The 12,057-nt window shown below is 42.8% G+C and overlaps 1 protein-coding gene across 1 annotated transcript in view; it reads left to right on the top strand.

The window, feature by feature from the left end:
• Positions 1-12,057, top strand: part of LAMB1 (laminin subunit beta 1) — a 79,202-nt gene that overhangs the window by 25,613 nt on the left and 41,532 nt on the right. Inside the window, exons 10-13 of the mRNA XM_001165667.7 lie at positions 1,530-1,718; positions 1,994-2,173; positions 2,309-2,421; positions 4,336-4,415. Coding sequence (XP_001165667.5) covers positions 1,530-1,718; positions 1,994-2,173; positions 2,309-2,421; positions 4,336-4,415 — 562 coding nt within the window. The remainder of the gene's footprint in view (positions 1-1,529; positions 1,719-1,993; positions 2,174-2,308; positions 2,422-4,335; positions 4,416-12,057) is intronic.

Here is a 12,057-nt window from a genome sequence, read left to right as displayed (position 1 = left end):
CCGGCAACACCACTGCCCCTCCCCACTCCACACACAGTGATTCTGATGCATGTCCTCCCCTTGAAGAGCAGCTCCGCCTCTGCCCCCACTGAGAAGGACTATTATAGAAGTTCAGCAGCCAGTGAGAGCTGGAGTGGTCAAGGCTTGCTTTGTAGGTAAAAACCAGATGGCCCTTGATGGATACTTAACATGGAGAAGGAAGGGAGGGAGGGAGGAAGGGAAGGGGAGGAAAGGAAGGAAGGAGAGAGAGGAAAGGAAGGAAGGAGGGAGAGGAAAGGAAGGAAGGAAGGAAGGAAGGAGAGGAAAGGAAGGAAGGAGGGAGAAGAAAGGAAGGAAGGGAGAGGAAAGGAAGGAAGGAAGGAGAGGAAAGGAAGGAAGGAGGGAGAGGAAAGGAAGGAGGGAGAGGAAAGGAAGAAAGGAGAGAGAGGAAAGGAAGGAAGGAGGGAGAGGAAAGGAAGGAAGGAGAGGAAAGGAAGGAAGGAGGGAGAGGAAAGGAAGGAAGGAGAGGAAAGGAAGGAAGGAAGGAGAGGAAAGGAAGGAAGGAGGGAGAGGAAAGGAAGAAAGGAGAGAGAGGAAAGAAAAGGAAAAGAGAGGAAGGAAGGTGGGAGGGAGTTCAGGTAAGAACAACAACGTGAAGCACAAGGCCACAAGGATGTTCTTGAAACCATCACAGAGTCCATGCTGGGAAGGATTACTCCAAGGTTCACTTCAACCAGTGTATTGAGAGCAGTACTCTGCTGGGCACCAAGGATGTGAGTAGATAAGACACAGTCCCTCTTCTGCAGGCTGTTGTGTTGCAGGGGGAGATAGGCAAGGTGGGAGGCTGGAGTGCAGAGCCCCAGGAGGGCCAGGCTGAGTCAAGCTCCCCTGTGCAAAGACAAGAATGGGATTGTTAAGCCCGAGAGCGAGATGATTAAAGCTGGGTGGCACTAAGATGACCACCGAATGGGCTCACAGAGGGAAGCGCTGCGCCCAAGGAGGTCAGCTAGCTGGCTGTTAAACAGACCTGCCTTACTTACTATGGCCTGGCCTGGTGTGGTGGGAATATGGGAATACGGAGGAGGGAATCCATCCTTCAGGCCTCACGGTCCTTGAAGCAGGGAGCCCGTGGACAGGCTTTCCTAGCAGCACATCATCTGGAAGGTCTCTCGCTACAGTGTTCTTCCACCCAGTCCCACCTTGAGTGGACCAGAAAGCGCCCTCAGTGGGATGGCAGCCATCCTCTGTCATACACTTCCAAAGGGACTTTCCCTTAGAGTTTTCCATTTTTCATAGCCCATTCTCTTCCACAGAGGTCAGATAACTGTTTATTTTATAAAGTTCACATTTTTGAGGTTTCTCATCTACTTTAGGGTTTAAACAGTGTCATCGGTGGATGCGTCCTTTTTCCCCAGGAGTCCTGCTTGTTGACTGCCATTTTGTCTGAACTTAGTCCCTGGTTTCCTAAAGGATCTTCCTTCCTGCCACCCCCACCCTCCATTGGTCCATAGATTTAAAAAGCTTTTCTTGACGTTGCTCTTGTCACGCAGAATGTAACTGCAATGAACATTCCATCTCATGTCACTTTGACATGGCTGTTTACCTGGCCACGGGGAACGTCAGCGGAGGCGTGTGTGATGACTGTCAGCACAACACCATGGGGCGCAACTGTGAGCAGTGCAAGCCGTTTTACTACCAGCACCCAGAGAGGGACATCCGAGATCCTAATTTCTGTGAACGTATGTTGGGAAATGTCACTCACTGTGTGGGACCTACTTCAGATTGCCTTCCAAATTGAATAGTCTGTAGTCTCAGAGTTCATAGTATGAGCAGTAAAGCCAGCATTGTTATTGTAATTGCAGTTGAAGATGCTGGGAGTGGAATTTACTTGGTAGTTGTGCTGCTTTTAGTCGACTTTTGTGAGATTTAGAGGGAGGAAGGGAATATATGTATTTATACAAAGATACATTGAATTTCCTCCTGATTTTAACCTGGTGCTTTGCATTCTTCTCAGGATGTACGTGTGACCCAGCTGGCTCTCAAAATGAGGGAATTTGTGACAGCTATACTGATTTTTCTACTGGTCTCATTGCTGGCCAGTGTCGGTGTAAATTAAATGTGGAAGGAGAACATTGTGATGTTTGCAAAGAAGGCTTCTATGATTTAAGCAGTGAAGATCCATTTGGTTGTAAATGTAGGTCTGTTTGCTAAAAAGTTTGGGAGTTTTCTTGTGTTTGAAATTCCCATTTTACTTTGTAATTCCAAAGCCAGACTATTATTTGAAACTCACGTAGTCTGTGTTTCTCCACTTCATTTTGTTTTAATACAGCTTGTGCTTGCAATCCTCTGGGAACAATTCCTGGAGGGAATCCTTGTGATTCCGAGACAGGTCACTGCTACTGCAAGCGTCTGGTGACAGGACAGCATTGTGACCAGTGCCTGGTAAGTAAATCCTCATTACGTGGGATGGGTGGTTTGTGAGGATGACATGTTTTAATAGAGAAGGCTTTTCGCCATTGTAGAGTCTATGATCACCCTCACGTGTACGTGTTAAAAGACATGAGTAGACAATGCACACAATAGGAATTACTAATGGATAATTTCACAAGATGTTCACCATCCCTGTTAGAAGTGTAAAGTAAAGCCACAATAAAATACCATTTTTATAGACACAATTAACACAAGTTTTTAAAAATGGGAATGTTTACTATTAGGATATCATGAGGTACTGCTACTTCTTGGCTGCTGATGGGCATCCATATTGGTTTGTACTTTTGTGAAAAGCATTTTGGAAATACATATCAGTAGCTTGTAGAAATGGGCATACCCTTTGACCCAGTAACCCCAGTTCTGGGAATCTATTCTAATGAAATAATCAGAAAATTGGACAAAGATTTATTCACCAGAAGACTCATTGCATCTTTTATTAATCATAGCAGAAGACTTGGAAACAACAGTGGAAAAATAGTTAAGTGTGGGGACTTCTATACAATGTAATATTTGGTTGCCACTGAAAATGACAATAACATCAGGAAATGCTCATGCTGCTTGCTATATTTAAAAAAAAAAAAACACACAGGATGTGAATAGTATCTTGATTATGTAGGAAATAAAATTCATCAAGGAAAACAAAATCTGGAAGGAAATACACCAAAAAGTTCACTGTAATAATTCCAAGTAGGATAATTATGAGATAAGTTTTTAAAAATCTGTATTTTTAATAACATTGTTATACTTTCTAATTTAGGGAGGATTCACTACCCCCAAATTATTACCATTAAATATGTATATTTATATATAATCTTAATACATTCTTAAAGGAGATTTCTGGAAGTGTAAATTGATGAGCCTGGTCAGGTGTGATGCCTCATACTTGTAAGCTCAGTGCTTTGGGTGGCCGAGGCAGGAGGAATGCTTGAGGTCATGAGTTTGAGGCCAGCAAGACCCCATCTCTAAAATTTTTTAAAATCATAAATAAAATAGGCTGGGCACAGTGGCTCACACCTGTAATCCCAGCACTTTGGGAGGCTGAGGCAGGTGGATCACTTGTCAGGAGTTCAGGACTAGCCTGGCCAACATGATGAAACCCCATCTCTACTAAAAATAATAGAAAAATTAGCTGGGTGTGGTGGCACATGCCTGTAATCCCAGCTACTCGGGAGGCTAAGGCAGGAAAATTGCTTGAAACCAGGAGGTGGAGGTTGTAGTGAGCTGGGATCGCACCACTGCACTCCAGCCTGGGCAACAGAGCAAGACTTCATCTCAAAAAAATAAATAAAATAAATTGGTGAACCTGTTTTTATATACTCATTTTTGAAGTGCACAGAGCTCCTCTTCCCTACTGTTCCATTTCTCTTTATTTCCATCTCTGGTGCTCTAAAGATTTGATTTCCTCGTGGCTCAGTGGTGAGAATAGTCGTAGCTGTATGCTACATTTCCACATAAATTCTTGGAGGGCTTTCTGTATGGGATTTACGACAGACTGAACTGAGGGCAGATTTAAAGGCCTGCCAAATACTTGCCATAATTCTCTTACAGCTAGAGTAATTATAATGAGGAAAATTGGTATCTTTACTGCTTGCTCTTCTTAGTTGTTGGATGGAGGTTATCTATAGGGCAGAGCAGCTAGTCTTTGACCTGGCATGATCCTGTGATTGTGAATGGCTCTCTTACACCAGTGCCTGCAGCTCAGGTTTCTTGATTTCAGAATACTCCTTCCTTTTGTTGGCTTTCTGCTTTAATGATGAAAATGAGCATTTGGCGGAACAGCTGAAACAAGCTTTAACTTGCTTGTTGCTGAGTCTGTTGCATAATTACAGAAACCTACCGTTACATGTTTCACGTTTTGTTCTGCAGCCAGAGCACTGGGGCTTAAGCAATGATTTGGATGGATGTCGACCATGTGACTGTGACCTTGGGGGAGCCTTAAACAACAGGTAAGTGGAGCTCCACCTATGCTCTTGTCAGTCTTCCAGGAAAGTCATGACTTCTAGGAATGGGTGACATTCAGTTGTTTCTCAAAAAGACATGCAAAATATTTTTTATATGTCTTGATAAATGTGTGTAGGTACCTCTATGGACTAGATTCCCAGTGTAGGAACTGCTAAGTCAAAGTACATATGTATTTTTAATTTTAATAGAGAATGTTAGGTTGTTCCAGACATATTGAACTAGTTTATTTTCCTATCAGTTACAAAAGTACCTTTTCCCCCATCCCCAGCAACAGTTGGTATCATCAACCATTTTATTTTTCAACAATCTAAGCACATGGAAAATGGACTCCTGTTTTGATTTGTGTAGAGAATCTTTTCATTTTCTTTTTTTCTTTTTTTTTTTTTTTGCGACTTCCAAGTCCATTAATGAAAATCACATGAGACAATGTTGAGCTACTTAAATATGCTAGTATTCCTTGAATAAATGAAGCATAAAGCTCCACCAGAAGCTATCAGAACACACATTTGGCAAGATGTTAAATCTGTGGGAGTTAAACCACCTTCGAGTCAAAGAGAATGTTGGTCTCTGTTCCTGGCTCAGAGTCAGAACATCTGGAACAGATAGTGTAAGTGACTGCTGAGAGAATAGACAGATGTTTCCCTGTGGCCTTGAGTCTTCCCAGAGAGAACACTCTGAATTCATTGAGCAAGCTTCATGTACTCAAAAATGGACTTTCTTTCCCAATTATTTCCCAACACCATAGTAGTCTGCTGGGAAGGAATGAGATATTCAGCAGCAAGAACATGTTGTGTTTGTCCTCTTTATTTGGGTTTGTTCTGTTCGAGGTCATGCCATAGACCCAGTACAGCATGTAGCCTCTGAAATCCGGTGTGAATATCTGTTCTTAGAAAACCTCCAGAGAGGAGGAAGCTAGGATAATTCCATAAAATCAGGGAAGAAAGACAGAATGCTGTCTGCTTGTGGAATCACTTTTCTGACTTTTCCTTTGTGACTCCCAGAACACATGTTGAATCCTTTAGTAAATGACTCCTCAATTCAAAGCTGTCATCACTCCTAAAGTCCTTCTTGATGAGATAAAAGTGGCATATGCAATTCCCCAAATTATGTCATAAACTCAGGAATGTCCTATGATTCTTAACCCTAAGTAAGTTTTGTTCCTACACTCCCTTCCTCTTTTTCTCTATTCCACACACACTTCCTGTCTGTCTCCACCCATGCACAGGCCCTAGCCTGCCCTCTAATCTCTTCTGCAAAAATTTATAAAAACCAGAATGTATTCACCAAGAGAGTTTGGGAAGCAAAATTGTCTAGTAAAGATTTTTAAAGCAGGTAATCATCTGATCTTTCTAGCATGATTGATGGGATGCCCTATCTTTGAGAATCATTGGTGGAGGGGAAAAAAAGAACATTTAAAGATGCCTTGTAGTCTGGTGACTCTAGAGTGTTTTATGGTGAGCCTTTTCAAAGTTGTTGTCCCTCAAGAGGAATTTCCCCAGGAGCCCCTTAGGCAGGGTCAACTGAAGCACTGATTCTACCGGGAGATGTGCACAGATGCCGCTTGGGAAATGTTTACTGGATGATTGGTTTGTTGCAATCACTCATCAAAACCTTTTACCTGATATTTCTTTTACGTAGTAAAAGAAATACGTTGTAGGTACTGAATAAATGCTGATTGAGTAGAATTTAAAAATAAAACATTTCTAAGATGTTAAAAACTAGATATGTACTCCTTAGAGAGGCAGTCTCTAAATGTGATCCCAGACACTCCTTAGTTACTTTGTTGAGGGACAGAATTAACCATAAAAATCACTGGAAGTGGTAAAAGCTTTAAGATGTTTTGTATAGTGAGCTAAATGGATTTTTGGTAGTACAACAAAAGTTTAATAATCCATGTCTATTATATTGACAACTAACCTGAACTTTGGAATAATTAAAGAAGTGGCCAGGCGCATTGGCTCATGCCTGTCTGTAATCCTAGCACTTTGGGAGGCCGGCGCGCCAGATCACCTGAGGTCAGCAGTTCAAGACCAACCAGGCCAACATGGTGAAACCCTGTCTCTACTAAAAATACAAAAATTAGCCAGGCGTGGTGGCACCTGCCTGTAATCTCAGCTACTTGGGAGGCTGAGGCAGGGAGAATCGCTTGAACCTAGAAAACAGAGGTTGCAGTGAACCAAGATCACGCCATTGCACTCCAGCCTAGGCAACAGAGCAAGATTCTGTCTCAAAAAAAAAAAAAAAAGACCTAATTAATTTAAATAATCTAACTGAAGCCAAGTTAATGAAGTTTTGCCTAGTAGATTACCTGTTTTAATGAAAAAGAATTGGCATTGGTTGCTAGGTAAATGCTACTTATAAATGTTTAATAACATTGAAAAATATAAACATTTTTACAGCATCCTTCAAGATTATTTTAACAATGAAATGTAGAGTTTTCATATCTGGCTTGAAGCCCACCCCCCCCCCTTTTTTTTTTTTGAGACAGAGTCTCGCTTTGTCACCTAGACTGGAGTGCAGTGGCATTGATCTTGGCTCACTGCAACCTCCGCCTCCTGGGTTCAAGCGATTCTTCCACCTCAGCCTCCTGAGTAGTTGGGACTACAGGCACCAGCTACCACACTCAGCTAATTTTTGTATTTTTAGTAGAGACGGGGTTTCACCATGTTGGTCAGGCTGGTCTTGAACTTCTGACCCTCAAGTGATCTATCTCCCTCAGTCTCCCAATGTGCTGGGATTACAGGCATGAGCCACCATGCCTGGCCCCACCTCTTTTTTGAACTCACCATGGTGAAGCCCCGAACCCTCCCTTGATGCATTGCTTCTGCATCTCTTTTAGCATTTATTTTGCTCTTATAGTTGTGTTAAAAAGGTCTCTTTGGACAGAGATTATGTCATCTTTGTTTTTGCATCTCACTTGGCACCCAGCACGGTGGACCTGGCAGGTACTCAGTAAATGAGGGACTAAAATTTTTTGTACTTCGAATCCAGAACGGAAGTTAGTAGATATTTTTATCATTGTATTGAATGACTATGGTGTAGCTAACCCTTTGTTAATTATAATCATGTACTGCATAATAACATTTCAGTCAAGGATGGACCACACATACAACGGTGGACCCATAAGATACTGTATTTTTACTGTAGCTTTTCTACATTTTGATATGGTTGAATACACAAGTTCTTGTCATTGTGTTAGAATTGCCTATGGTATTCAATACAGTAATATGCTGTACAGGTTTGTAGCTTAGGAGCAATAGGCTATACTATACAGCCTGGGTGTGTAGTAAGCTATACCATCTAGGTTTGTGTAAGTACACTATGATGGTCACACAGCAACAAAATTGGCTAACAACACATTTCTCAGAACATATCCCAGGCATTAAGTGACACATGACTATACTGTGATAGAACAGGATTATAGGACGTAGGTCTTACCGAAAAGAAAGTGTCCTAGTTGGGGGTGGGGAGGAATGCCACCCTGAGAAAATGAATGGTGCTGACGGAACACTGTGGTTGGTTATTATGAATGACGTTTTTTATGCTTTAATATTTTTCTGCCTAATTCCTTAGTAATAGGGAAATGTTAAAATTCCATTTTCTTTATTCACCACCATTTAAATGAAATGGAATTTTTAAATGTTGCCAATTTCTATATTTATGATTTTTTTTGTTTGTTTGTTTGTTTTGTTTTTTTTTTGTTGAGACGGAGTCTCGCTCTGTCGCCCAGGCTGGAGTGCAGTGACGCGATCTTGGCTCACTGCAAGCTCCGCATCCCAGGTTCATGCCGTTCTCCCGCCTCAGCCTCCCAAGTAGCTGGGACTACAGGCACCTGCCACCATGCCCAGCTAATTTTTTGTATTTTTAGTGGAGATGGGGTTTCACCGTGTTAGCCAGGATGGTCTCAATCTCCTGACCTCGTGATCCACCCGCCTCGGACTCCCAAAGTGCTGGGATTACAGGCGTGAGCCACCACACTCAGCCATAAATGTATTTTTTTAAGAAATAATCTTGGCCTTCACCCACTGAGAAAACATAGAGCCTGTATTAGTTTTCTATTGCTGCCATAACAAATTACCACAATTTGGTTGTTTAAAACAATATAAGTTTATTATTTTCCAGTTCTATATGTCAAATACAGTCTCAATGGACCAAAATCACAATGTTGGTAGGGCTGCATTGTTTTCTAAGGCTCTAAAGGAGAATGTGTTTCCAGCTAATTTGGGTTGTTGGCAGGATTCTGCTCCTTGCAGTCGTAGGCTGAGGTTCCCCTTCTTTTGCTGGCTGTCATCTAAGGGCTATTCTTGTCCTCTAGAGCTGTGCACATTCCTTGACTCATGGTCCCCTCTCTCCATCTTCAAAGCCAACACTGGGTCAAATCCTTCTCATGTCACAGCTCTCTGACCTACTTACTTCCCTGCCTGCCTCTCCCACTTTTAAGAATTTATGTGATTAGATTGGACCCACCCAGATAATCCAATAATCGCTCCATCTTGATGTCCTTACCCTTAATCACATCTGCAAAGTCCCTTTTGCCATATGAGGTAACATCCCACAGATAACAGGGATGAGGATGTGGACATCTTTGGGGGCCATTATTCTGCCTCACACAGGCCTTATTTATTTTATGTCCTTATTCTCCCTTACTGATTTAATGAAATTGAATCTCTAGTTTACAGAGAAATTTGTAGAGAATACATAAGAATCTAAGATGTACCATTTCTATCAGATCTGATTTTTACTTGAACACAGGAGAGAGTAATTACATGTAATAAATCATTGGTATCACTGTGAAGAAGCCAGGATTTGTGCTTGAGTTTTGAAAGCTGAGATTTGAAAGGTGCGATTGGTGAGCAGGGGAGGGCCTCCGAGCTGGGAGGGAAAAGATGGGTAAAGGCACAGAGATGGGAATGACTGTAGCAAGGTCGAGATCTGGTCTGATCTTGACCATCTCTGCTCACATTCCCCCATCACCCTCTTTGCTCCTGTTATTCCTGTCCTCTCTCTGCCTGTCAAGTCCTCTCCAGGCTTTAAGGACACCTCTTTCATGACGCCTCCCTCAGTCTTCTCAATCAGATGAATCATATCTTCTTCTCCCTTAGTGCTTTGCTTGTAACTCTATCAATGCATAGGTTCTTACTGCATTTTGATTTGTTGCATTGGTTAATTTCTTTATTGTTTATCCCCAATTAGACTGTAAGTTCTTTAAGACAGGGACTATTTTTTTTTTCTATTTCTCTTTCTGTATATCATTTAGCCAGAAATAATAGACTTAGTGAGGAAGTAAGGATTCATTCAGAACAAAGTTCACAATGGACTAAAATGTGAGAATACCTGCACTGGGAAGCAAGGCTGCTAGGGCCAATATTTGATCAGTAAATATTTGCTGAAGAGTATGAGGAGTGTGGCTCATTGGAAAGCAAAGAGTCGGCACCAGAAAGAGAAGCCGTTTTCAGAGGATGGGTAATGGAGGCTGCAGAAAGCCAGGCAGAGGCATCATGGCTTGATATCATAAGAAACAATTGTGGGTTTTCGTGAAACAATGAAAGCAGCGCTGTAGGAAGATCGGTTGGCCCGTGGTAGACAGGATGGACTAGGCAGAAGAGGAAGAAGAGTTTGAGAGGTCAGTTTAGGAGATTGTTAGAGTAACAGGTATGGGGTGATGCCATCCTGGACTGACGCAGTGGCAGTGGCAGTGACAATGAGAGGAAGCTGCTAAGTTGAGAAACATTTTGAAGTAAAAGCTGAGTATTGGGATAAAGGAAAGAGAAGGTGATGTCTCACCTATACCATGAGAAGAATTTTAAATCTACTGGCAGAAACAGCAGAGCTGAGGATAAGAAGTCAGTGTGGGTGGTGATGATCTGTTTGGGACAAGATGAATTAGAGATGACAGCTGGCCAGTCCATGGAAATGTCCCATTGATGGCTGGAAATAGAGAAGCAGAGCCCAGCCACCTGCTGGGTGCTGAGAGCTGTAGGGTGAGGGCCATCTGCATAGGAAAGCCACAAGAATGAGTTCACTGAAGGAGCCAGTGTTGAATCAGAGCCATGCCTATCTGTGATGACAATTCAAGCCTGTGGACACAGACTCGTGATTGGCAGGGCCGCTGTTAAGGGAATTCCTTTCACATGATCGGCTCTCGTGGAGCCATTCCTTGTTTAGAATTGTGCTGCAGATAGAGGCAGCACCGGGAGCCTGCTGGCGCCTTTGTCCTCACCTTCATTTGCTCGTTCTCTAATGGTTGCATGTGAAGGTCTAGTTGTTTTCTTCTTTGGTGGTTCATGTTTTGGATATTTGTTGTCTCAGTAAACATCTGGGGAGGAAAGAATTTTCTTTTGTCCATATGATGTAATGTCTGATGCCTGAATTTCTGAAAATAGCTTTTGTTCATGGACTGTGCCAAACGAAGGCTAGGTCCTAATTGGAACAAGCTTTCCTCTCTTGGGAATTGGCTATGGGATGTTAAGAATTCCTATTCCTGGCTGGGCGCGGTGGCTTACACCTGTAATCCCAGCACTTTGGGAGACCGAAGCGGACGGATCACGAGGTCAGGAGATCGAGACCAGCCTGGCCAATATGGTGAAACCCTGTCTCTACTAAAAATACAAACATTAGCCAGGCATGGTGGCAGTCGCCTATAGTCCCAGCTACTCAGGAGGCTGAGGTGGGAGAATCGCTTGAACCCAAGAGGCGGAGGTTGCAGTGAACCGAGATCGTTCCACTGTACTCCAGCCTGGGCAACAGTGCGAGACTCCATCTCAAAAATAAAAAAAAAATAATAATAAAAAGAATTCCTATTCCTGTAGGATAACAACATGATACACAGAAAGAGGACTTCAGCTATGTCGCGGCAGGGTTGTTTAGGATTTTATTTATTTATTTATTTATTTTGAGATGAAGTCTCACTCTGTCACCCAGGCTGGAGTGCAATGGCATGATCTCGGCTCACTGCAACTTCCACCTCCTGGGTTCAAGTGATTCTCCTGTCTCAGCCTCCCGAGTAGCTGAGATTACAGGTGTGTGCCCCTACACCTGGCTAATTTTTTGTATTTTCAGTAGAGACGGGGTTTCACCATGTTGGCCAGGCTGGTCTCAAACTCCTGCAAGTGATCCACCTGCCTTGGCCTCCCAAAGTGTGGGATTACAGACGTGAGCCACTGTGCACCCGGCCTTGGGACATTTTTAATAAGCCTGTGAGTGCAAAGTGTTCCTGTGAGTTGCAACTTGCCTTAGGTACCTTGTTTAAAACTTTGGGATGAGAAAAAAAGAAAGAACAAACCTTGAGAATGAGTTGAAAGTAACAATTCCAAACCACAGCTCGTCTTTAAGTGAAGTAAAAATGGATACATGTAATTTGAGTTTTGTATTGTATACAAAATTATGATATAATAAAAGGGACATAAGCTGAGAACAGAAGTTTGACTCTTGTTGCCCAGGCTGGAGTGCAATGGTGTGATCTCAGCTCACCTCAACCTCTGCCTCCCGGGTTCAAGCGATTCTCCTGCCTCAGCCTCCCAAGTATCTGGGATTACATGCCTGTGCCATCACGCCCAGCTAATTTTGTATTTTTAGTAGAGATGGGGTTTCTCCATGTTGGTGAGGCTGGTCTCGAACTCCCGACCT

This window comes from Pan troglodytes, chromosome 6, assembly GCF_028858775.2.
Source record: "Pan troglodytes isolate AG18354 chromosome 6, NHGRI_mPanTro3-v2.0_pri, whole genome shotgun sequence".
NCBI classification, from domain to species: domain Eukaryota; kingdom Metazoa; phylum Chordata; class Mammalia; order Primates; family Hominidae; genus Pan; species Pan troglodytes.
This window is presented reverse-complemented; position numbering and strand designations above follow the sequence as displayed.